General features: G+C 44.6%; 1 protein-coding gene across 4 annotated transcripts in view; it reads left to right on the forward strand.

Annotated features, from left to right (window-relative positions):
- Nucleotides 1-297: 297 nt before the first annotated feature.
- The window catches only part of ZFR (zinc finger RNA binding protein), an 81,812-nt gene continuing 58,537 nt past the window's right edge, over nt 298-23,572 (forward strand). For 2 of the 4 annotated variants that reach the window (XR_009247543.1, XM_058680222.1), the window contains exons 1-4: nt 430-581; nt 878-977; nt 21,142-21,165; nt 22,525-22,807. Coding sequence is in view for 3 of the 4 variants with exons in the window: in XM_058680222.1 (XP_058536205.1) it covers nt 545-581; nt 878-977; nt 21,142-21,165; nt 22,525-22,807 (444 nt within the window). In the remaining variant the exon portion in view is untranslated. Of the gene's footprint in view, nt 582-877; nt 978-21,141; nt 21,166-22,524; nt 22,808-23,572 lie in introns of all 4 variants that reach the window. The other 2 variants (XM_004583635.3, XM_058680223.1) reach the window with 2 other exon arrangements.

Below are 23,572 nucleotides of genomic sequence, written 5' to 3' on the forward strand. Positions count from 1 at the left end.
TCTTCCCCCTTCCCTCCCCATTTCAGAGGCCAGGGATAAGCAGCAAGAACGTGGAAAAGGAGGCAGAATGCTGATTATTCCAGCTCCGATTCTGAAAAGCGAACGGGGCGAGACGGACAGAAAGGCAAAATCAAAGGAAAGGAATGCAAAGTCCCAGGGGGAAAAGGCTGACAGACGTCACACTCTTTGGTCACGCTCCCCCACGCCCCCGCGACGGCCCAGGCGCTCTCTCCTCCGCATCACTGTCTACCCGGTCCAGAACGCCGCCACTACAGAGTCCGGGAAGCCCAAGGTCCTCGGCCCTCTGACCCTTGCCACTCATCAGAGACTCTGCGCCCGCTCCCTCTTCTCTTCCCGGGTTCTCCCCGACACACCCGCGGGGACCAGCGAGGCGGCTGGGACTACAGCTCCCAGGGAGCCAAGCGCGGGCGCGCCTGCGCAGTGTGGCCGGAGGCGGCGGTCTGTTCTCCGCTGAGGAGGAGCGGGGCAGAGGAGGGAGGCAAGCGGGTGAGAGTTCAGAGTTCAGCAGCAGCAGCCCGAGCCCATGATTCCCATATGCCCTGTAGTTTCTTTCACCTATGGTGAGTCCGATGTGGCCCGTGAGGCACCAGTCTGGCCCCCTTTTCCCTGGCCCGGGGCGGCGGGGAGGTGCGGGGGTTGGGGCTGGCTCCGGGGAGGAGGCGGCGGCCGCCACCGGGGCGTGCGAGTGAGTGAGGAGTGCGAGGCGGGCGCGGGGAGGCGGCGCGGCCCGGGCCGGGCCGGCCGGGGCAGCTTCTCACGGCGCCTCTCTCTCTCTCTGCCCTCCCTCCCTCGGCGTCCCGGCCCCCTCCGCGCCTCTCTTCCCGCCATGGGACCCGACTCTCCGTGCCCGCCGCAGTGCCCAGCCGGCTGGGGGAAGATGCCAAAATGGCGACCGGCAACTACTTTGGATTCACCCACAGCGGGGCGGCGGCGGCGGCGGCTGCGGCCCAGTATAGGTAACGGCTCTCCCGCCCGCTCCCTTCGGGGCCCCTGATCGCCCCCCGCGGCCGGGGTCCAGCCGCCGACGCGACGCCCCCGCGGCCGACCCCCCGAGCCCCGAGCCCTGCGCCCCGGCCAGCACTGGGCAGGCCCAGCCCCGCGGCCTCGCCCGCCCCGCCCCGCCCGGCCGAGCCGAGCCCACGGCGGCGGGCGGGGACGGGGGGGACACGGCGGCGATCCGGGAGCGTGGAGGGCCGCTGGGGCCTCCGCGGGCCCGGAGCTAAAATGGCCTCCCGCGGCCTCGGAGCCGGGCCGAGCCGCCCCCCTCTGCCACCCGGCGGGGACCTCTCCCCGTCCCTCGGTCCCTGCCTCTGCGGTCCTCCCGCCCCGGGGATGGAGCCGGGGGAGCCGGGGGGGAGGCTGTCCCGGAGGAGAGCGGCGTCGTGGCAGGTCCACGGTCCCTGGTGCTCCGGCCCTGCACGGCGACTGCGGCTGTCACCCGGGCCCCCCAGCTCCCTGTCCCAACCACCTGTTAGCCAAAGAGGTGCAAAGTTTCTGGTGCTGTTGGGAGTTTAGGTTGCAGGTGGGCTAGCAGCTGACTTCTCCTGAGGGGGGTTCTCTTCAGAGGAAAGAAGGTACTAGGGAGATGCCTCGGATGATACGCCCACCTTAAACTGGCAGCTCCCTTTTTGTGGAAGTGTCCGGGGTCCCTTTGCGCAGCTTAACCATCCCGAAAGCGCTCCAAAGTGGAATGTGCTCTTGATGGATCATTTTGAGACTGTGTCTTGATCAGGCAGTACGCACACGGAGCTCGTGGGAAATCAGCTTTTTACGTATGTAATATTAGCCACCTAGTGTTTTTGCACGTTTTGCAGTTGGTTAAAGTCAGGTGGTTTGTCGGTGTTTTGTTGTTGTTGTGTTTCCCTCTCCTCTACTTGAGACGCCAGGTGTGTAGTGGGACAAGCAGTTTGGGGAATGGCATGACTGGGGCTGAGTCTTACTGTGGGTTTCATGATGTTGGAGACCTCGTGTCTTCAGATTTTTGTTTCCCTCATCTGTAAAATGAGACACTGTACTAGCTAAAACTTGCAGTTCTGAGAGTGTTTGTGGGGGCTCCTAAGATGCCATTTGTTCTAAGAGGTGTCATTATTCTGTGTAACACTAAAAAAGGCACTGTGAATTCAAATAAGACACACTGCCTAAGACCCCATTTATTTTTATTTTTTAAAGAATTGCTGGAATGTATGATCAAAACTAAATTTTTTAAGAAGTTGGTGGAATGTGTAAGAGTGCATTATGTTGATGAAATCAATGTTTTGCTGATTGTCAGATGTGATTTCATGTGGCGTTTTGCATCTCATCATGAGGCCTGTGTCTGACAAAAGAACTGAGATCATGAACCGTTAGAGCAGAGTCTTAGGGCTTTTCAAACTTAAAACATCTTTTGGTTACAAGTTGTGATAATGAAGCAACGAAGTTTTAGCTGCTGATAAGACGTTTTAGTGTTAATTTTTGCAGAGCAAGGGAAAATTTGCTGGGAAACAAGGTAGTTAATCAGCGTCAGTGCTGCTAGCAAGTGCTGCATGTTGTAGCGAGGCTGTATGTAACCATTACAGTTGCTTCTTGTTTTAGTGAGATTTATTTATGTGTCTGAAAGGCAGAGTTACAGAGAGGGGGCAAAGACTGAGCTCTTCCAAGCACTGATGGACAGGCAGTCTCCCTCAGGATGCAGGGCTCAGGCACTTAGGCCAGCCTCCACTCCTTTCCCAAATGCATTATCAAGGCGCTGGATGGGCAGCGCAGCAGCCGAGCAGTGCCTGTATGGGATTCTGGCTCACAGGAGGGGGATTGGCCTGCAGGGAGTCACTACCTGCCCATCTTGGTGACAATTTGTACTTTTTTTTTTTTGGTAAATACAAACTTTGCAGATAGAAATATAGAAATATGGAGGGCAAATTCCTATTTAAAGATCCTTTTTTTTTTGATAAAATGTTTGCATACATTTTTCCTGTGGCAACATAGGAAACTTAAATTTGTTGGGCCTTTAATCTCAGTTTCAGTAAGTTTTAACCATTAAAATTAGTTGATTGTTATGTTTAGTAGGAAAGGACTAACCTTTTATTCTTTTAATTTATTTTTTAAATATTTATTTATTTTTATTACAAAGTCAATATACAGACAGGAGGAGAGACAGAGAGGAAGATCCTCCCTCCAATGATTCACTGCCCAAGTGAGCCGCAACAGCCGGTGCTGCACCGATCCGAAGCCGGGAACCAGGAACCTCCTCCAGGTCTCCCACACGGGTGCGGGTGCAGGGTCCCAATGCATTGGGCCGTCCTCAACTGCTTTCCCAGGCCACAAACAGGGAGCTGGATGGGAAGTGGAGCTGCCGGGATTAGAACCAGCGCCCATATGGGATCCCGGTGCATTCAAGGCAAGGACTTTAGCTGCAAGGCCACGCCGCCGGGCCCTAACCTTTTGTTTTTTAATTTAAGATTTATTTACTTATTTGAAAATGCGTTAAAGGGAGACAGAGATCTTCCATTGTACACTCCCCAAATGGCTGCAACAACTAGGGCTGCCAGGCTGAAGCCAAAAGCCAGGAACTTTCCCATTCTGGTTTTCCCATACAGGTGGCATAGATGCAAGCACTTCAACCATCTGTTGCCTTGCCAAGTGCATTAGCAGGGAACCGGGTGGGAAATGACGCCCTGGGACTTGAACTGACACTCCAGAATGGGACGTTGGTGTCGTGAGCCGTAGCTGTCCATCCACTGTGCCACAGCCCTGGTCCCAAGACTAGTCTTTCAGCATTGCTTATTTTTGGGCCTATCACCACAAACAATTACTAAGGGTCTCTGTGTATAAACAAAATACATGACAATTGTATTTGACGGCAAAAAAAATATGCTCAGTATTTTTAATATTTTTTGCTTAGCAAAATTGGATAAACTAAATAATAAAAACATATGCAGAAAATACATTAATAATGTTACTTTTTCTTCCTGGCTGGAAATAGTTGTAATTGAAACCAGAGTTCACTTTTTTTGTTTTAAAAGATCTCAAACTCGGGATTGTCTGACTTTTTTTTTTTAATTGCAAAGTCAGATATGTAGAGAGGAGGACAGAGAGAGGAAGATGTTTCGTCCGCTGATTCACTCCCCAAGTGGCCGCAATGGCAGGAGCTGAGCCAGTCCAAAGCCAGGAGCCTAGAGCTTCTTCCAGGTCTCTCACATGGGTGCAAGGTCCCAAAGCTTTGGGCCATCCTGGACTGCTTTCCCAGGTCACAGGCAGGGAGCTGGATGGGAAGTGGAGCTGCCGGGATTGGAACCAGCGCCCATATGGGATCCCGGGGTGTTCAAGGCGAGGACTTTAGCCACTAGGCCATGCCGCCGGGCCCAGCTTTTACTGTTTGAGATTCATGCTGGTACACTGAAGTAAAGATTGGGTTCTTTAGGATGTTAGAGGAAATCTTTGTTGGTCTGCTGATTTAAATTAATTAAGGTTTGACAATGCATATTAAGCACTTTTGTGGTAAGCATTTAGTTTTTTAATTATCTTTTAAAAAACATTTGGAGGTTTTTCTTGGAAAGGCAGATTTACGGAGAGAAACAGAAAGTATCTTTAAAATCACTTTTACTTGAAAAGCAGACTGACAGGGAGGGAGAGGCAGAGATTTTCCGTTTGCTGTTTTACTTTCCAACTACTGGCAGCATTCAGCGCTGGGCCAGGTAAAAGCTAGGGCACCGAACTCCATCCGGGTCTCCCACATGCCTGGCCAGAGCCATGCTCCGTTGTTGCTCTTTGGGCACATTCGTGGGAAGCTGGATTGGAAGCTGCTCACTGGCTCAGGCTGGCCCTCCAAGATGGAATGCTAGTGTCCAGCACCTTTTTAAAGAAAATAACTTTTAGTTTTTTTAAACATATTAAAATAATTTTGTTTTATAATGAAGCTTGGGGAAAGATGCATTTTAATAATCTTTAGCAAAAAATGTAAGATAATTATCAGTATAGAAAAATCTTTCTAGTAGTTTCATAGGCTTGGAAATTTTTTTCTTCACTTTATTGAGAATGATAGAAAAGTTCTTGTAAGAGTCCTTCAGGTTTTGAAGGGGACTTGTAGCATGTATTTAATATTTAATAAAAACATTGAATAATAATGCCATTATATTCCATGGTTAATAGGAACTAAGGCATAAGGATTTCTGTTTTTTTTTTTTCTTGTGTAAGACTTTATCTTTATTTGAAAGGTTTGAAAGCTAGTTAGACGGAGAGGTCCTGCATGTGCTGTTTCAGTCCCCAGGTCATTGGAGCTGGGCTGGTCTGGAGCGCGGGGCTAGACGCCTCCTCCTGGCCTCCCACATGGGTTGCAGATGCCCAAGCGCTGGCACCATGCTTTGCTGCTTTCCCTTGTGCACTAGTGGGGGGCGGAAGCAACCCCCGGGAGACCTTCAGAACTGGCCATTTTCTCGGTACTTCAGAAAAATGCTGGACTTAGCAATTATCTTCTTCCTATTTAGTCAGAATGTTATAAATCTAACTTGTGCTTTAACTAGCTTTCTTTTTCTATATGTGCCATATCAAATTTACTCTACCTTCAATCAAGTTGACTAGTTAATGACTTGAAAACTTAACTATACAGTGATAATTTACCACCGTATTCTTACCATCTTAGTAAATGTTGAATGATACATGTTGAAGTGTGTTTTTGGCTAGACGTTTAAATCTGGTAGACAAAAGAAGGCATCTCCTGTAAGAATTTCGAGATGTCTTCAGGACTGTTGTAAAGGGTGAGTGCCTCATTGCCAAGGCTGTCGCCTGCCAGTTTGCTGAGAGTGACAGGCTGCTGAGTTGTGCTTGCTGCTTCACTTTTTAGTTTCATGTACTATTAAGAATATTATGTCTAAGGAAATGATAAAAGTAATGTTAGTAAGGCAGAGAAGGATTAATCTCTGAGAAGGTGGAAAAACCAGGTGAACAGGTTTTTGAAGCCAATCCTAGTTGTGGAAATTTACTGGTTCTTCCAAAAAATGAAAACAGAAAAAGAAAAAGCTTCCAACTGTTGATTGTGTTGATTGCTGAATCGGATGCCTAAGGACGCATTTTGTCTAAATGAAGTTGAAGCAGGAGCGTATTTTTTCCAAAAAGGTTGATGCTGTTTGATTGGCTATGTTGCCTGTGTATGTTATGAATAGATTTAGGGATAGTGTGCAGCATGGGGCTACGTACTGGGTCTGAGGGCCAGGAGCCCCCAGATTCCAACTTCCTGCTGAGGCACATGGGGCAGGGGGAAGCAGGTGGGCACTTCAGTGTGGGGGCCTCTGCCCCCAATGGGAAATCCCACACTGGATTTCCAGCTTCTGGCTCAATCTCACCCAGCCTGACCCATTGTGGGCATTCGGGGAGTAAACTATTGGGTGGGAGATATGCTCCTGCTTTTTCAGTTTCTGCCTTTAATATAAAATTAAACCTTAATAAATTGATTAACTATTAGTAAAATATTCCTAAATAGAATGCTTAAGGCATATGTTTGAATATGCTTTTGTAAACTGCCTTACAGTATGCTGTAATGAAAAGGACATGAATTTGGAGTTCGAATTCCAGCTACATCCCTCAGTCACTTAGCCAAGTCATTCATCCTCCTTCTAAGAGTTTCTGGGTCTTCCATGTGGGTGCAGGGGCCCAAAGACTTGAGCCATCCTCTTGCTACTTTCCCAGGACATAAGCAGGGGCTGGATCAGAAGTAGAACAGCTGGGACAAAAACTGGTTCCCATATGAGATGCCTGCACCACAAGCCAAAGCTTAGCCTACTGTGCCACAGGTCTGGCCCCAAATATATAACTATTTAAGTAAAAAAAAAAAATTTTTTTAAGATTTATTTATTTTTATTTGAAAGTCAGATATACAGAGAGGAGGAGAGACAAAAAGGAAGATCTTCCCTCCGTTGATTCACTCCCCAAGCAGCCACAATGGCCAGAGCTGCGCTGGTATGAAGTCAGGAGTCCGAAGCTTCTTCCGGGTCTCCTATGTGGGTGAAGGGTTCCAAGGCCTTGGGCCGTTCTCTACTGCTTTCCCAGGCCAAAAGCATGGAGCTGGATGGGAAACGGACCTACAGGGACTAGAACCTGAGCTCATACGGGATCCGAGCACGTGCAAGGCAACTTTAGCCACTTGGCTATCGTGCCAGACTCATTTTGTTGTTATGTTAAAGGTCAATTAGCATCATTATTATTTGAAGACATGCCACTGGATTGATCCGAGGGCAGCCCTTTGGCTAATAAATGTTGTGATTGACAAAGTATGTAAGAATTACTTAGATACATCTTTAATCTACTGATTGAAAGTGAGTACACCCACTATGCTTGTCCATAAATTGTCTTTGGCACCACTTTGTCAGGATACAAGATGAGAGCCATTGTTCTGAGTGTACCATGTCTTACTGTTTCATAAAAGGCATGCTCAGTGCAGCTATTAATGCGTAGAAAGAGCAAATGAAAGAAACACTGGGCTTTCTGCCTGAATATTGGTGTTCTTATGTACTTTTGTCTATTTAAATAATTTTTAGGCAATAATGCACTTTTTTTTTTTAAGTTTATCTAGTTGGAAGGCAAAGTGACAGAAAGGGGAGAGTGAGAGCAAGAGATCTACCATTCGCTGGTTTACTGTCCCAGTGGCCACAAAGGTCAGAACTGGGTCAGGCCATAGTTGGGAACCTGGGACTCCGTCCAGATCTCACGCAGACGGCTGGCAGGAACCATCCTCCTTGCTGTCTCTTCCCTGTCACATTAACAAGGACCTGGATTAGAGGGGTAGCGTCTGAGACTCAAACCAGGGTTCTAGAGAGGGGACTCTTGTGTGCCACGCGGTGGCTTAACTCACTGTGCCCTGACTCTAGCTCCAGGGCACTTACTTAACATTTGATGAGCATCTCCAGTGTGCATAGTCTGTGTTCTCAAGGAATGTACACTTCTAGAACGTGATCGTGGCGTATAAACCTCCAGATAGCTATGCCATGAGAGTGGTCATATAACCAAATCTTGACAAAATGCTAAAATGGAGAAAATTGAAGGAATCTTACTCTGGAGTTTGAAGTAGACTTAAGATTCTTCATTCTAAAAACCCAGAGGGAAGTCATTTACTGGACAAAGTGTTTGATAAAGGTGCTGCTTGGGATGCCTTCATTCCAGATCCTGGCTCCTTTTCTGAACCAGCTTTTTCCTATCATGAGCCCTGGGAGGCAACAGATAATAATGTGGGTATCTGCTACATATGTGGGAGACCCAGAATTCTATGGGCCTGGCTTTGGCCTGTCCCAGCACTGCTGGTTGTGGGCATTTCATCAGTAGATGAAAGTTCTCTTGTTTCTGCTTTACAAATAATGTGAAAATAATTTTTTAAAGAAAGGTTTCATGGGCCTGGTGCAATGGCTCAGTGGCAAAATCCTCATCTTGCACACGCTGGGATCCCATATAGGCGCTAGTTTGTGTCCCTGCTGCTCTACTTCCTGTCCAGCTCCCTGCTTGTGGCCTGGGAGGGCAGTGGAGGACAGCTCAGAACCTTGGGACCCTGCACCTACATGAGAGACCTGAAAGAAGCTACTGGTTCTGGCTTTGGATCGGCTCAGCTCTGGCTGTTGCTGCCACTTGGGCAGTGAATTAGCGGACGGAAGATCTTTCCAGTAAATCTGCCTTTCCAGTAAAATTAAAGAAATCTTAAAAACACACAAAAAATTTTTAGAGGTGATTTTAGACAAAGAATATGTGTTGAGCCAAGACAGGAATGTAAATTGTGTGGTAGTGTTTGAGACTGAGTAGGCTGTAAAGTCAGCCTCCTGAGCTGACTGAATTTGCTTCTTTCTGCTTGCCGTGTGACTTTGGGCAGATGCTTCTGGCACTCATTCCCCCACCTATGAATTGATGATAATATCTTTTCATGAGATTGATTTTAAACATTTTTATTGAACTGTGATTTGTGTACAGAGGATGTCTTGATGAAATGTCATAGACTGAGAACATCTACATTACCTGCACTCAGATTTCGAAAAAAGAATATCAGCATCCCAGGGGTCCTACATTCTTGTTTTATTTTGAGGACTCAGTGTTATTTGTTCTTTTCTCAATATATGTAGTTTTCATTTCCTTGAGAGAGCTTTTACACAGTAGTTCATTCTCCAGATGTCTGTAACAGCCAGTCCATATGTCCTAGGCCAGAGCTGGGAGCTCAGAATGCCATCTGGATCTCCCACTTAGGTAGACAGCGACCAGACACTTGGCACCATTATCCAGGGTGCGTTAGCATGAAGCTGGATTGGAAATGGAGTAGCAAAAACCTGAGCCAGCACTCAGTACCCCCTTTCAGTATTATGTATAAAGTTTTTGGAGCAGTCACCGGCACATTTAATATGGCCTTTGGTATATTTTTTGAGGATTTATTTGAAAGACAGAGTTACAGAGGGAGAGAGAAAGGTTCTTGATTTGCTGGTTTGGTCCCCAAATGGCTGCAACAGGCTGAAGCTAGGCGTTTTCATCTGGTCTCCCATGGGAATGCAGTGGTCCAAACACTGGCTATCCTCTTCTGTCTGTCTCGGGTTCCATAGTGAGGACTTTATATTTAGAGATCCGTAATCTCATATAAAATACAAACACTTTTGAATATACTAGTAAATTTTTAGGAAAACTTGATAATAGAAAATGAATTGGTGGAAGGTCATTTTTAGTTCTTTTCAAATTTTTCCTTTAGTATGTATTTATTTGTTTACTTATTTATTTGAAAGAGGAGAAGATTGAGAGATCGCTTCCATCTGTCAGTTCACTACTCAGATGATGGCAGTGTCCGAGGCTGGACCATGCCTGAAGCCAAGGCCCATGAACTCCATCCAGGTCTCCTGAGTTGGGGGACAGGGGCCAGAGTACTTAGCTGGCAAATGCTGCTTTGTAGACTGGGGGGTGGCTCAGGTGTGGAGTAGCCAGAATTCAAAATGACACTCAGAAAAGAAATGCAAGCATCTTGGGCCATAGTTTAACCCACTGAGCTACAATGTTGTCTTCTAATCCTGTATTTCTATCTAAACAGTGAATATTCTTGTCTTTTAGTGAAGAAATCAGTGTGTTTGATACTGTTTGATTTTTTTTAAGGATATATTTGTTTTTGTTGGAAAGTCTCCCACACAGGTGCAGGATCCCAAGGCTTTGGGCCGTCCTCTATTGCTTTCCCAGGCCACAAGCAGGGAGCTGGATGGGAAGTGGAAGCAGCCAGGACATGAAGCGGTTTCCATATGGGATCTCTGCAGATGCAAGGCGAGGATTTAGCCACTAGGCTTTCATGCTGGGCCTGGCTACCAAGTTTATTTAAAACAAAATATCCCATCTAACTTTACTGAGGTTGCCGACTATGTCAAAAATTCAAAACTCTGCCTGAATTATGTTGTTATCCTTGTGCGGGAAACATGCCATTTTTAGCATATGTGCTGTTGGAGTGAATGATCACTTATTTTTTTTTAAGATTTTATTTATTTTTATTGGAAAGGCAGATATACAGAGAGGAGGAGAGACAGAGAGGAAGATCTGTCTGATGATTCAGTCTCCAAGTGACTGCACTGGCTGGTGCTGCGCTGATCTGAAGCCAGGAGCCTCTTCTAGGTCTCCCACGTGGATGCAGGGTCCCAATGCTTTGGATCATCCTCAACTGCTTTCCTAGGCCACAGGCAGGAAGCTGGGTGGCAAGTGGGGCATCCGGGATTAGAACCAGTGCCCATATGGGATCCTGGTGCGTGAAAGGTGAGGACTTTAGCTGCTAGACCCTGATCACTTATTTTTTAAATACAGTAGCCATTCTGATGAATATGCAATGATACCTCATTGTCTTTTGTTAAAATCATTTGAAAGACAGAGTTAAAGAGGAGACAGATCTTTCCACTGCTGATTCATGCCCCAAATGTCACAATGGCTGGTGCTGGATCAGACTGAAGCCAGGAGCTTCATCTGGGGCCTCCAAGAACTTGGGTTGCTCTCCCAGGCATATTATCAGGGAGCTAGATCAGAAATGGAGCCGTGGGTGGCTTAACCTACTGTGCCACAATGCCGGCTGCTCATTGTAGGTTTGATTTGTTTCTCTGATTAATTAAGAGTCTTTTTGTATGCATACATCTCTTTAGCCATTTATATATCATCTTTGGAGAAATACCTGTTGAAGTCGTTTGCTCAATTTTTAAAAAAATGTTTTATTTTTGAAAGAGTACGAGAGAGACATCGATTGATGGCTCTTCATCTGGTGGTTAACTCCCCAGATGGCCTCAACAGCCAAAACTCAGCCACTCTGGAGCCTGGAGCCAAGAGCTTCACATATCTCCATGTGGATGGCAGGGGGCCCACCACTTGGGTCACTTGGGCTGCTTTACCACACCATTAGCAGGAATAGAAATTGGAAATAGGGAATCCGGAACATGAATTAGCTCACATATGGATGCTGTTGTCACAGTTGCTGCGCCATAACATTTGGCTCTTTTGTCTAACTTTTAATTGGGTTGTTGTTGAGTTGTAGGAATTCTTTATACATTGTGGCTATAAATCCCATATGATGCTTGTATTTGCTCTTCGTTTCAGTACTTAATTATGCTCTGACTATGCTCTTTGATCCAGTTAAGTTGATTTTTATGTGTGTGGCTATCTGGTCTTTTTCCAACACCATTTGTTGAGAAAACTCCCTAAAGCATTCAGTTGTCATGGTGCGCTTTTGAGAAATAACCTGCTTGTATAGTCAAGGATTTTATTTCTGGCTCCTCTTTCAGTTTCATTGGTTTGTAACTGCCAGCACCACACTGCTTTGCTTGCTGTAATTTGAACTTGAAAAGTTTGAGGCATCCAGTTCAGTTACTTTTTAAAGGTCGTTTTGGTTACGTGAGATCCCTTAATATTCCATAAAAATTGTAGGAAGGATTTTTCTGCTTCATTTTTGCACGGTTGGTTTATTTGAAAGGCAAAGTTACAGGGATTAAACACAAAGAGATCTCCTATCTGCTGGTTCACTCCCTACATGGGCACAACAGCCCAGGTTGAAGAAATCATTCTGTGCTCCCAGATTGAGGAAATCGTTCCATGGTCCATTGGCTGACACAGTCCACTTTAGAGTCTCCATTCGCCCAGATACGCACTGTCAAAGGTTATCCGGGAGAGCTGTCCAATTTGTTTTGCCTCCATGGTACAATATGTCCTCTACAGGCCTCAGTGGACTGGTTGTCATGTCTCCCATGAGCGTCTGGGAATGCCACTGCACAGACCTCAGCAACCAAAGAGACCCAGTTCTGACACATATACTCCACAGTGAGGCCACAGATCATGTGATTTTCATCATGGTTGGGGTTCTGAGTCCAATGATACAGTTGTGGGGTGGGGGTTGCCCGAAAAACCTCACCAGAGGTGACCCCAGACCTGACTCCCGTGTGTGCCAGACAGTACGGGGTCTGGTTCAGTCTTTCACCCGCATCAGCCTACACACACTGGTGGTTACAGTCACCCGGCTAGTTCTGTTCCCACCCCCATTTCATACAAACCAGTGGATGCTGCAGCCCAGCCTAACACTGCCCACCACGCACTCAGCCTTCATGCACACCAGCGGGAACCTTATCAGAGCAACCCCCAGTAACCCCCACCTAGTCTGCCCTTAGCCTTAGTACCTGCTCCTGCTGGTATGTGCAGCAGACTGGTCCAGTCTGTCCTGCATCTGGGAGAAACTTTTTAAAAAAAAAGTATTTATCTTGTGTAGTATTGACATCTCAGCAGTAGGCCTTACAACTCATGAATATGGGATATCTCCTATTGTGTATCTTTGTATCTTTCAGCAAAATTTTGTAGTTTTTGATGTATAAGCCTTTCATATTTTTGGTTAATTTTTTTAAAGATTTATTTATTTTTATTGAAAAGGCAGATATACAGAGAGGAGGAGAGAGAGGAAGATCTTCCGTTCAATGGTTCACTCCCCAAGCGGCTGCAACGGTTGGAGCTGAGCAGATCTGAAGCCAGGATCCCTGAGCCTCCTCCAGGTCTCCCACGTGGGTGCAGGGTCCCAAAACTCTGGGCCGTCCTCGACTGCTTTCCTAGACCACAAGCAGGGAGCTGGATGGGAAGTGGAGCTGCCAGGATTAGAACCGGCGCCCATATGGGATCCCGGGGTGCGTTCAAGGCGAGGACTTTAACTGCTACACTATCGCACCGGGCCGCTTGGTTATTTTTAATTCCTGAATATTGTACTCTCTTTGATGCTATTAATGGAGTTATTCTCAATTTTCTTGTAGTTTTCATTGATAGTGTATAGAAATGCAGTAATGAGAGTAAAGCCCTATCTGTGATGCTGACATCCCATGTGAGCACCAGTTTGAGACCAGGCTACTGCACTTCCAATCCAGCTCTCTGCTAAGTTGCCTGGAAAAGCAGCAGAGGGTGTCCCAAGTGCTTGGGCTTCTGCCACATGTGCGAGTTCTGGAAGAGGCTCCCGATTTGTGACTTGCTCCATCCATTGTGGCCATTTGGAGAGTCAACGAGCAGATGGAAAAATCTCTGTTCTTTCTTCCCTCCGGTATATCACCCCTTCCCCCATCTCTGTGTAACTGTGACTGTCAAATAAATAAAAAGATCTTTAAAAAAGACATACACTGGTGAGGTCAAACATTTGGCCTGGTGATTAAGATGTCTGTATATCATATTGGAGTGCCTGGGTTTAAATTTCCTGCTTCAACTCCTAATCCAGCTTCCTTACCAGTGTTGGACCTATGGTGGCTGTAGAAAATGGATTAAATAGGTTGCTTCTCTGGTACCTACATGCGAGACCCAGCGTGAGTTCCTGAGTACGGGCTCTGGCCCTGCTCTGTCCTGTCTGTTGCAGGTGGTTGGAGAGTGAGTCGGCAGTGGGAGCTCAACTTTAAAAAACAAGAAGTGCACTGATGTGACTTGGTGCTAACACATTTCTTCTCACAGTGTGTAGAATCTTGAGCTTTCTACTTTAAAGGTCGTGTCAGTTGCGAATCATTTTGAATCTTCCTTTACATTCAGGATGCCTTTCGTTTTTTTTTTTTTTCTCCTGCCTAATTTCTCTGCCTGAAACATCAGTGATCTTAAAAGAAACACTTATTTTGCCATTGAGAATGATGTTAACTGGGATTTTCATATGTGTCTTTTATTTTTTTTTCTTTTAAAAATTTATTTCATAGAACAAAGCCATTACTTTTTAATGTTTACTGCCAGGATGCAGGAATGTGGACTACAAGCAAGCCTTTGTGGGCCTCAGGAGGGAGGGAGGAGGTTAGGGAGGAGAAGAAGGGTAAGAGGAGTGTAGAGGCGTGGTTTCTGCAGATTCTTGTTGTCAAACTTCTTAGTGGCAGGACAGAGATGAGCTGATGACCTCTGTGGGCACTTGGAGGGAGAAAGTGTCCTGGGAGTGTTACTGGAGTGGTCATTGTGTGAGAGGTACTCATGTGGGAGGCCAGGAAGGATCCTGGCTCTTGGGCTGAGCACGGCAGCCTAGCTGCTAAAGTCCTCACCTTTCACGCACCAGGATCCCATATGGGCACAGGTTCTGATCCCGGCAGCCTCACTTCCCATCCAGCTCCCTGCCTGTGGCCTGGGAAAGCAGTCGAGGATGGCCTGAAGCCTTGGGACCCTGTACCCACATGGGAGACCGGGAGGAGGCTTGGGGATCCTGGCTTCGGATCTGCTCAGCTCCTGCCATTGCATCCATTTGGGGATTGAATCAACGGACAGATCTTCCTCTCTCTCTCTCTCCTTCTCACTGTAAATCTGACTTTGTAATAAAAATAAATAAATCTTTTTAAAAAAAATCCTGGCTCCCGGTTTTGGATTGCTTTGACTCCAGCCTTGCGGCTGGCCACTTGAGGAATAAACCAGCAGATGGAAGATCTTCCTCTATTTCTTCTTCTCTGTGAATCTGCCTTTCAACTAAAAATAGATATTTTTTTTAAAGAAGAAGTGGAGCAGTTGGTACTAGAACCTGTGCCCTAATGGGATGGTAACACTTTTACATGGAAGGTTAGCTTGTTGAGCCATTGTGCTTGCCCTAATCAGTTCTTCTTGAGAAAAAAGCAGTGTGATTAGTTGTGAACTCTGTTAACAGGTAAGGACTTGATAAGTAACTGTACAGGTGATATAAAGGATGTTTTTACTTCCCAAAACAAGTAAACATTTGTCTGCCTCCCCCGCACCCCCAGAAACCTGCTTTATGCCTGACTCTTGAAGTATTTCCTTTGTTACACATAACAGGTTTTTTTGTTGTTTGCTTTTACTTTAAAGAGATGAAGATGTTTTTACTGTGACAGAGATTTTAGGGACCCAAGCACTAGGCCTGCATGGGGGTGTGAGTGGTGTGCACTTCAGTAGGATGCTCAAATTGGAATGGGAGTTAGGACTGTAACCATGGTACTCCAGTGTAGACTGTAGGCATTTTAACAACTCTGGCAGAAACTTGCCCTCATATATTTTTTGTTTTTATTCATTAATTTAGTTTGTCACAGTTTAAAACTGACTGAACCGGGGGCAGGTGTGCAGCGAACTGTTAAGTTGCCACTTAAAATGCTTGTATTCCGGGCCTGGCGGTGTGGCCTAGTGGCTCAAGTCCTCGCCTTGAACACCCCGAGATCCCATATGGGCGCCGGTTCTAATCCCGGCAGCTCCACTTCCCATCCAGCTCCCTGCTTGTGGCCTGGGAAAGCAGTTGAGGACGGCCCAAGACTTTGGGACCCTGCACCCGGGTGGGAGGCCCGAAAGAGGTTCCTGGTTCCTGGCTTCGGATCGGTGTGCACCGGCCGTTGCGCTCACTTGGGGAGTGAATCATCAGATGGAAGATCTTCCTCTCTGTCTCTCCTCCTGTCTGTATATCGACTTCGTAATAAAATAAATAAATCTTTTAAAAAAAATGCTCGTATTCCATATTGTAGTGTTTGCAGTTCGGGTCCCAGTTCCTGTGCTTTCTATCCAGTTCTTGCTAATTCATGATACCTGTGGAGGCAGCCAATAACAAGCAAGGTGTTTGCGTTCCCGGTACCCATGTTGGAAGTGAAGAGTAGCTCCAAGCTTCTGGCTTCTGCCTGTCCCAGCCCTGTCTGCTGTGACCGCTGGGGAATGATCTCCTTGCTGCTGCACTGCTTCTGTCTGATAAAATGAAAGTAAAATTTGTTTAGAAGAACTGACTGAATCTGGTTAAGTTCTGTATATCACAAAGGATATTACAAATAGAAGTGGCTACTCCATGGGATGCTTGGTAAATGCACAGCTTTTAAGCACAAGTCTTGACTTTTGTTTGTTTAAGATTTATTTATTTTTATTGTGAGTGCAGGTTTACAGAGAGAAGCAGAGAGAGAGAGAGAAAGATCTTCATTTGCGGTTCCCTTTCCATTGGTTGCAATGGCCAGGGTTGAGCTGATCCAGACCCAGGAGCCTCCTCCAGGTTTCCCAAATGGGTGTCGGGGCCTAAGGATCCAGACCATCCTCTACTGCTTTTCCAGGACACAAACTGGCACCAAAATGGGATGCTGGCACTTGCGGGTGAAGGATTAGCAGAGTGAACCACCATGCCAGCCACAAGTCTTGGGTTTTTATTTATTTTCTGTTTTATTCAAAGTTAAGCTTTATGTTTTATGTGGGAAAATAACTCCTTCCTTCTTGTTTTTATATTCCAAAATATTGAATTTAGCAATTTTAACTTAAGGCCCCTTTTGCTTAAATATGAATTTAATTCAGTCTGACTTTAGAAATAAATGTAAGTGGGAGGTGTTTGGCTCACTGGTTAAGCCACTGTTTTGGATGCCTACTTGTCAGATTAGGGTGCGAAGTTCAAGTCCCAGCTGCGTTCCCCAGCCTGACTTCCTGTTGGTTCAGCCTCCAGTGGGGCGATAGAGCCTCTGCCACCGCGTGGAAAACCTGGATTGAGTGGAGCTGCTGAATCAGCCTGGCTCAGTCCTGGCTGTTGTGGGCATTTGGGGAGTGAAATAACAGATGGAAGATTTCAGTCTGTCTCTGTTCTTTAAATAAGATGAAAATAAGTTCAAAAGAAAATTTCCTGTCCCTACACCCATTTAGAAAGGTATCTTTCTATTTCAAAATATTCTTAGAAAAATTACATTTACGTGATGTAGATAATCAGATTGGCGCACACAAATTTGATGTAAATACCCACTGGCTAAGTCCTAAGCAAATTTACCTTTTTCAAGTAAGTTTTTTTTTTCCCCTGTAGTTACTTGCATTGACTTGTTTGGGCAGCAGAAAAAGAGGGAAAGAGAAGTACAGCCAGTCAGACATCTTCTATCCATAGTTGGATTCCTTCAAATACCCATGGTCTCCAGCATTGGGCCAGGCTGAAGCCAGAAGCTGGAGCACCATCTGGTTGCTGGTAGCCAGATGCTTAACCTCTCATTTGTTGCTCTCCAAGGGTATGTGTATTCAGGAAGCTGGAATCCAAAGTGGACCCGAGACTTCAACATTCTGATATGGGCTGCAGGTGTTGTCCCAGCAGTGACTTCACGACTGCACCCAACATGCCCCAGCGTGATGAATTTTTGTTCTGAATACTTGCCCTTGGTTCAGTACAATCTAAAAATGTGTTGCTCTTTCTGATGCTTTTGGTGGATTACCTTGGTTCCATTCCTTGTGTATAGGAGTGAAATTATAGAAATGGCGTATAAAGTAATTGCAACATATCCTAACATCTTTTTTTAAAATTTATTCATTAATTACATTGTATTATGTGACACAGTTTCATAGGTACTGGGATTCTCCCCAACCCTCCCCCCATGGTGGATTCCTCCACCTTGTTGCATAACCACAGTTCAAGTTCAGTTGAGATTCCCTCATTGCAAGCATATACCAAACATAGAGTCCAGCATCTTATTGTCCAGTCAAGTTCAACGGCTTCTTAGGTAGACCCTCTCTGGTTTGAAGACAGAGCCAGCAGAGTATCATCCCGATCAATTAAAAGCTCCAACATACCCTCAGCAAAAATTTACATCATTATGGAATTAATTGACATAGTAATGAGTAACCAATATGTTAAAAATAAATGCGAGTTCTTAACCACATCCTGTGACCACCTCATTGACATTTCAATTTTAGTTTGTACACAACATATAACATACATAACATAATATGTTATACATAGCATCATATCATCTTAAATTAAGGCAAACATGTGGTATTTAACCTTTTGGGATTGGCTCATTTCCGTTAGCATTATGGTTTCCAGTTTGGCCCATTTGGCCACAAAGAACTGCATTTTGTTTTTTTTTTAATAGCTGAGTAGTATTCCATGGAGTAGATGTTTTAATATGATTCCTTGGAAAGGTGGCTGTATGTTTAATTATTCAAGCTGGAATAAATAGAATAAAATACTATTTATTAATTACACCTAGAGCATGTGGGGTTATTACTTCCTAATTCACATGGGCTTTAAGGTGAGATCAAAGGTAGATAAAATTATCCACTTAGTTGACTTGCAATTGCTGCTCTTTTCACTTGCTCCTGTCCTATAGGATACAATCTGGATAAGGGATAATGGGATGAACAAAATACAATTTGCCTTCTGTATCTGTGAGTTCCACAGTTGTTGATTACTCATCTTAATTACAGATTGAAAAAAGATTGTTTTAGTTGCATCTGAAGGTAGGCATTTGACCTATCAGGTAATTTTTCAGTTATGATGCCTATGTCTTCATGTGTTGTATATGGGTTTAATACCAACTTCTAGTTTTGTTTTTTTTTTTTTTTTAAGATTTATTCATTTTTGTTGAAAAGGCAGATTTACAGAGGAGGGAGTACAGAGAGAAAGATCTTCCATCTACTGTTTCACAGTCCAGTTGGCCACAGTAGCTAGAGCTGAGCTGATCCAAAGCCAGGAGCCAGGAGCTTCTTCCAGGTCTCTCATGTTGGTGCAGGGTCCCAAGACCTTGGGCTGTCCTTGACTGCTCTTGCAGGCAACAGACGGGATCCTGGTATGTGCAGGGCGAGGATTTAACCACTGAGTCACAGCGCTGGGCCTTTTTTTTTTTTTTAAAGATTTTATTATTATTAGAAAGCCGGATATACAGAGAGGAGGAGAGACAGAGAGGAAGATCTTCCATCCGATGTTTCACTCCCCAAGTGAGCCACAACGGGCCGGTGCGCCCTGATCCAAAGCCGGGAACCTGGAACCTCTTCCGGGTCTCCTACGCGGTGCAGGGCCCCAATGCATTGGGCCGTCCTCTGCTGCTTTCCCAGGCCACAAGCAGGGAGCTGGATGGTAAGTGGAACTACCGGGATTAGAACCGGCGTCCATATGGGATCCTGGGGCGTTCAAGGCGAGGACTTTAGCCGCTAGGCCATGCTGCTGGGCCCAGTGCTGGGCCTTTTAGAAAAGATTTATTTATTCTAAAGGTAGAGAAAGTGGGAGACAGCAAAAAAGATCTTTCATCTGCTGATTCACTCCCCAAATGGCCACAAACACCACGGCTGGGTCGTCAGGATGAGGCAAGCCTCTTGTGTGAGTAACTGGGTGTCCAGGTACCTGAGCTAACCTTTGCTGCTTAGTGAAGAGCTGGATTAAGAGCAGAATAGCTGGACTTGAACCAGCAGCCCAGTGTGGGCAAACACTGGCCCAGTCTGCAACTCTTTTTTTTTTTTAAGATTGATTTATTTTTATTTAAAAGGCAGATAGATGTATAAGGAGAGAAGGAGATACAGACAAAAAGATTTTCTGTCCACTGGTTCACTCCTCAAGTGTCCATAATGACCGGAGCTGAGCTGAGCCAATCCGAAACCAGGAGCCAGGAGCTTCTTTCAGGTCTCCCATGTGGGTGCAGGGTCCCAAGGCCTTGGACCATTCTTGACTGCTTTCCCAGGCCACAGGCAGGGAGATGGATGGAAAGTACAGCAGCCGGGATAGAACTGGTGCCTGTATGGGATCCTAACATGTGCAAGGCAAGGATTTTAATCACTGCACTACCACACCAGGCCCAATGCCTAGGTCTTGAGTCTAGTTGGCTACCGGCTATTGTGGACCTTGGGAGTAGTAGCTATGGCCCAAGGGATTGGGCTCCTGACATCATGAGGTACCAGAATTGGGTTTCCTGCTCCTGGGTTCGTCCATCCTGGGTGTTCAGCAAGTAAACCAGCAGATGGGAACATGTGTCTCTGCCTTTCATGAAAATACATCAATATATCATTAGTTTTAATTGCCCATGTGCTGATTTCCTAAACATTGTAGCATAATAACTGTTTAATAAACATTTGCATTCTCTTAATATTATAAGTATTAATTTTAAACTATACAGGATATGCATAGGATACATGCAAGTATAACATTTAAAGCATATGTAAGTTTATTTATTCAAGAGCCACAGTGCTCACATCCACTAATTTAAACTTCCCAGATGTCCACATGGTGGCTGGGCTCAAGCCAGATACTGAAAAACTCAGTCCAGCTCTTGCACCTAAGTGTTAGGTACCTAGCCATTGAGCCATCACCTGCTGCCTCCCAATCCATGCATTAGCAGGAAGCTGAAATGAGGGGCTGGGCCTGGTGTTGGGCCCAGGCTCTCCCATATGGGATGTAGGCATCCTAACTAGTGTCTTAACCACTAGGTCAAATGCCTGTCTGTACACCACCTTATAGAAGAGTCTTGAGTGTCTATGGGTTTTGGTTTCCATGAAGTCCCAAAACCAATTGCCCATGTGATAGTAGGAAACTATTGTATGTGAATTCATGGTTGAATTTTTACATAGCCAAAATTCCTCCTAAATAGTACAGTCTGAATATGTGAAATCCTACCCTGTTTGTAAAAGTTAAATCAAGTTTCACAGATCTGATGTATTTATATTTTGAATAGAATGCTTTTTCTCAGTTTGAAGAAGTATAAATGTTATTGCCACTTTTGCCAAAAGATACGAAATTGTCCATAAAAAGGTCAATCCCAAGTCAGTTTTCCACTATTAAAATGTAAACTTCCTTTTTCCTATCTTATGATTAGCATCTGTGTAGAAAATGCTAGATGGTTTTATATCAAAGTATGGCATCCTCAACCAAATAGAAATTATAAAAGTTTCTTTGGACTCCATTCTAAGGCTTTTGTTTTTTTCTTTGTTTTTTTGTTTTCTTTTTCATATTGGACTGAAATCTGCCACCCTGTAACTTGCATCTATTGGTTCTAGTTCTGTTCTCTGGAGCAGCATGGCGTAAGTGTCTTCTTGTAGAAGGCAGCTATCACCTTCTCTAGACTGATTTCCTAAGATCCTCCGCTTTTCATCTGAAATGAAATGCATATCCATAAGCTTTTAATTGATTATGTTCATATTCTAGTGGATAGTGTTTTCTGAAATACAGTTAAAATATGATGTCCCATGTTTTATTTCTACACTGTACTCAAGTACAGAATATTCTGTATTTTAACTCCACAGGTCAGGTGCTCTAGTTTCTTAGTACCACTTCAGCTTACCAGTTTTTAAATTTATTTTTCATTAGCTATTCTTAATTGCTATTTTATATTAAAACATTTAATCAGCTGAAGGCCACCAGCTAAGTAACTTTCCTTGTTTTGGTGGGCAAATTTGCCTAGATAAAACAGCCTTAACAAGTGAAATTTTGAGTATATAATTAAGAAACTTCAACAATAAATATATTTTCAGAACCCCACAATATCATCTGTGGGCCTTTGGTTTTATGTTACTTATGCCCTCAATTTAGAAGTTCCAAAAAAACCTCTTAAGAGCTTTAGTAGGAAATTCATTTGATAACGGTTTGTGGAATTTGCTTGTTAAGGCTAAAATGTTTATGGTTGCAATTTTTTGACTTAGATTTCTTTACAATATGTGCTGTTATATTTTTAAGAGGAAAATAAAATTATTTAATGAAATGTTGCCCCCAAACTGGAAATTTTACCTAAAATAGTAGATTCCATTGTAGATTTTGTACTCTAGAGTAGGACTTTTCAACCACAGCACTGTTGGTATACATTTGGTAATTCTTGGTTGTTGGGAGTTGTCCTGGCATTTTACAATGTGTAATAGCATCCCTGGACTCTTCCCATGTGTTGCTATAGCAACATAGCAACTCTGACTCCTCTGCTGTATGGTCATCAGCATCTTGGACACAGCCAGATGTTCCCTGGTGGGCAGAATCTCCCCTAGTTGAGAACCACTGCTCTGGAACATCGGAAGTGTTTCATAAGTTGGCCAGTTATAATATTTTATTCATTTATAGACTATTACATATAATGAATACTTTTAAAAATTCCTATTGATAATTTTTTTTCTTCCTAGTAGTGTTTCTTACCCAGTTTGTCATTCTTGCTATGCAACATGATGTATGATCTGAAGCAATATTTGTGGAATATATAATTTATTGAGATTGAGGGATTAAAATTAAATAATAGGAACAAATACTGTATGCAGTAAGAGATTTGAGTTCAAATACGTGGCCTTTGGTAGCCCTTGAATAAATGATTTGAAAGCGTGATTTTTATTAAGTTTATTTTTATTAAGCTCTTAGATTTTAAAACTAAATTGTTGTATTTATTCTTCTACTTTACAATATAGCCAACAACCGGCTTCGGGTGTAGCCTATTCTCATCCAACTACAGTTGCTAGCTACACTGTCCATCAGGCTCCAGTAGCTGCTCACACAGTTACTGCTGCCTATGCACCAGCAGCCGCTACAGTTGCAGTTGCCAGGCCTGCTCCAGTAGCTGTTGCAGCTGCTGCCACAGCTGCTGCCTATGGAGGCTACCCCACTGCACACACAGCAACTGACTATGGGTACACCCAGAGGCAACAAGAAGCACCACCACCTCCTCCCCCAGCTACTACGCAGAACTACCAGGTAAGAAAAGTAGTCTCAGTGGGCAAATACATTGTCCAAAGCAAGAATTCTCAAAATGGAGTCTGCCAAAATATTCTTCTAATGACAGAGAAAAGTGAATGGATATGCCTAAAAGTGAATGGATATGCCTAAGTAGTTTGGAAACATAACATTAAATTCCTTTGTATTTTTGTATTAATCCTGCCTCACCTGCCTGCTCCCCAGTTCATTTCTTGTATTATATAGAATCCATATTTTTTAAATTTTACCTTGGGTTTTTGAAAGAAAAAAACGTAAAAGATGCCTGTTCTTTAAATTATGGCATGTTACTTATTAAACTGTTTGAAAGACAGAATTGGGGCAGGGTGAGAGATCTTGCCCTCCATCTCCTGGTTCACTCGCTGATGGCTACAGTGGCAGCTACTTGTCTGGGCCAGGCCTGTGATCCCGTCTGTCTTTCTGCACTTCGCCTGTCTTCTGCTGCCCTCCCAGACACGTTAGCAGGAAGCTGGATTAGAAGCAGAGCAGTTCAGACTTGGTGCTGCAGTAGAGCATGTTGCCACAGGCAGCTGCTGGCCCACTGTGCCTCGTACTTGGAATTTTTCAGCTAAAACAAATACTTAAGATTTTTTTTCTTTTTAGTGTACCACAACTGCAGTCATGTTCTTACCCATCTAAGCACTTTCCAGTCTAACAGGATAGTTAAACCATGTTTATCTTATGGATGAAAACATTACTGAAACAGTTATTCATGTTAATTTGGTCCTGATTTTTTGAACACATTGT

The sequence above is a fragment of the Ochotona princeps genome, chromosome 23 (assembly GCF_030435755.1).
Source record: "Ochotona princeps isolate mOchPri1 chromosome 23, mOchPri1.hap1, whole genome shotgun sequence".
Classification (NCBI taxonomy): Eukaryota; Metazoa; Chordata; class Mammalia; order Lagomorpha; family Ochotonidae; genus Ochotona; species Ochotona princeps.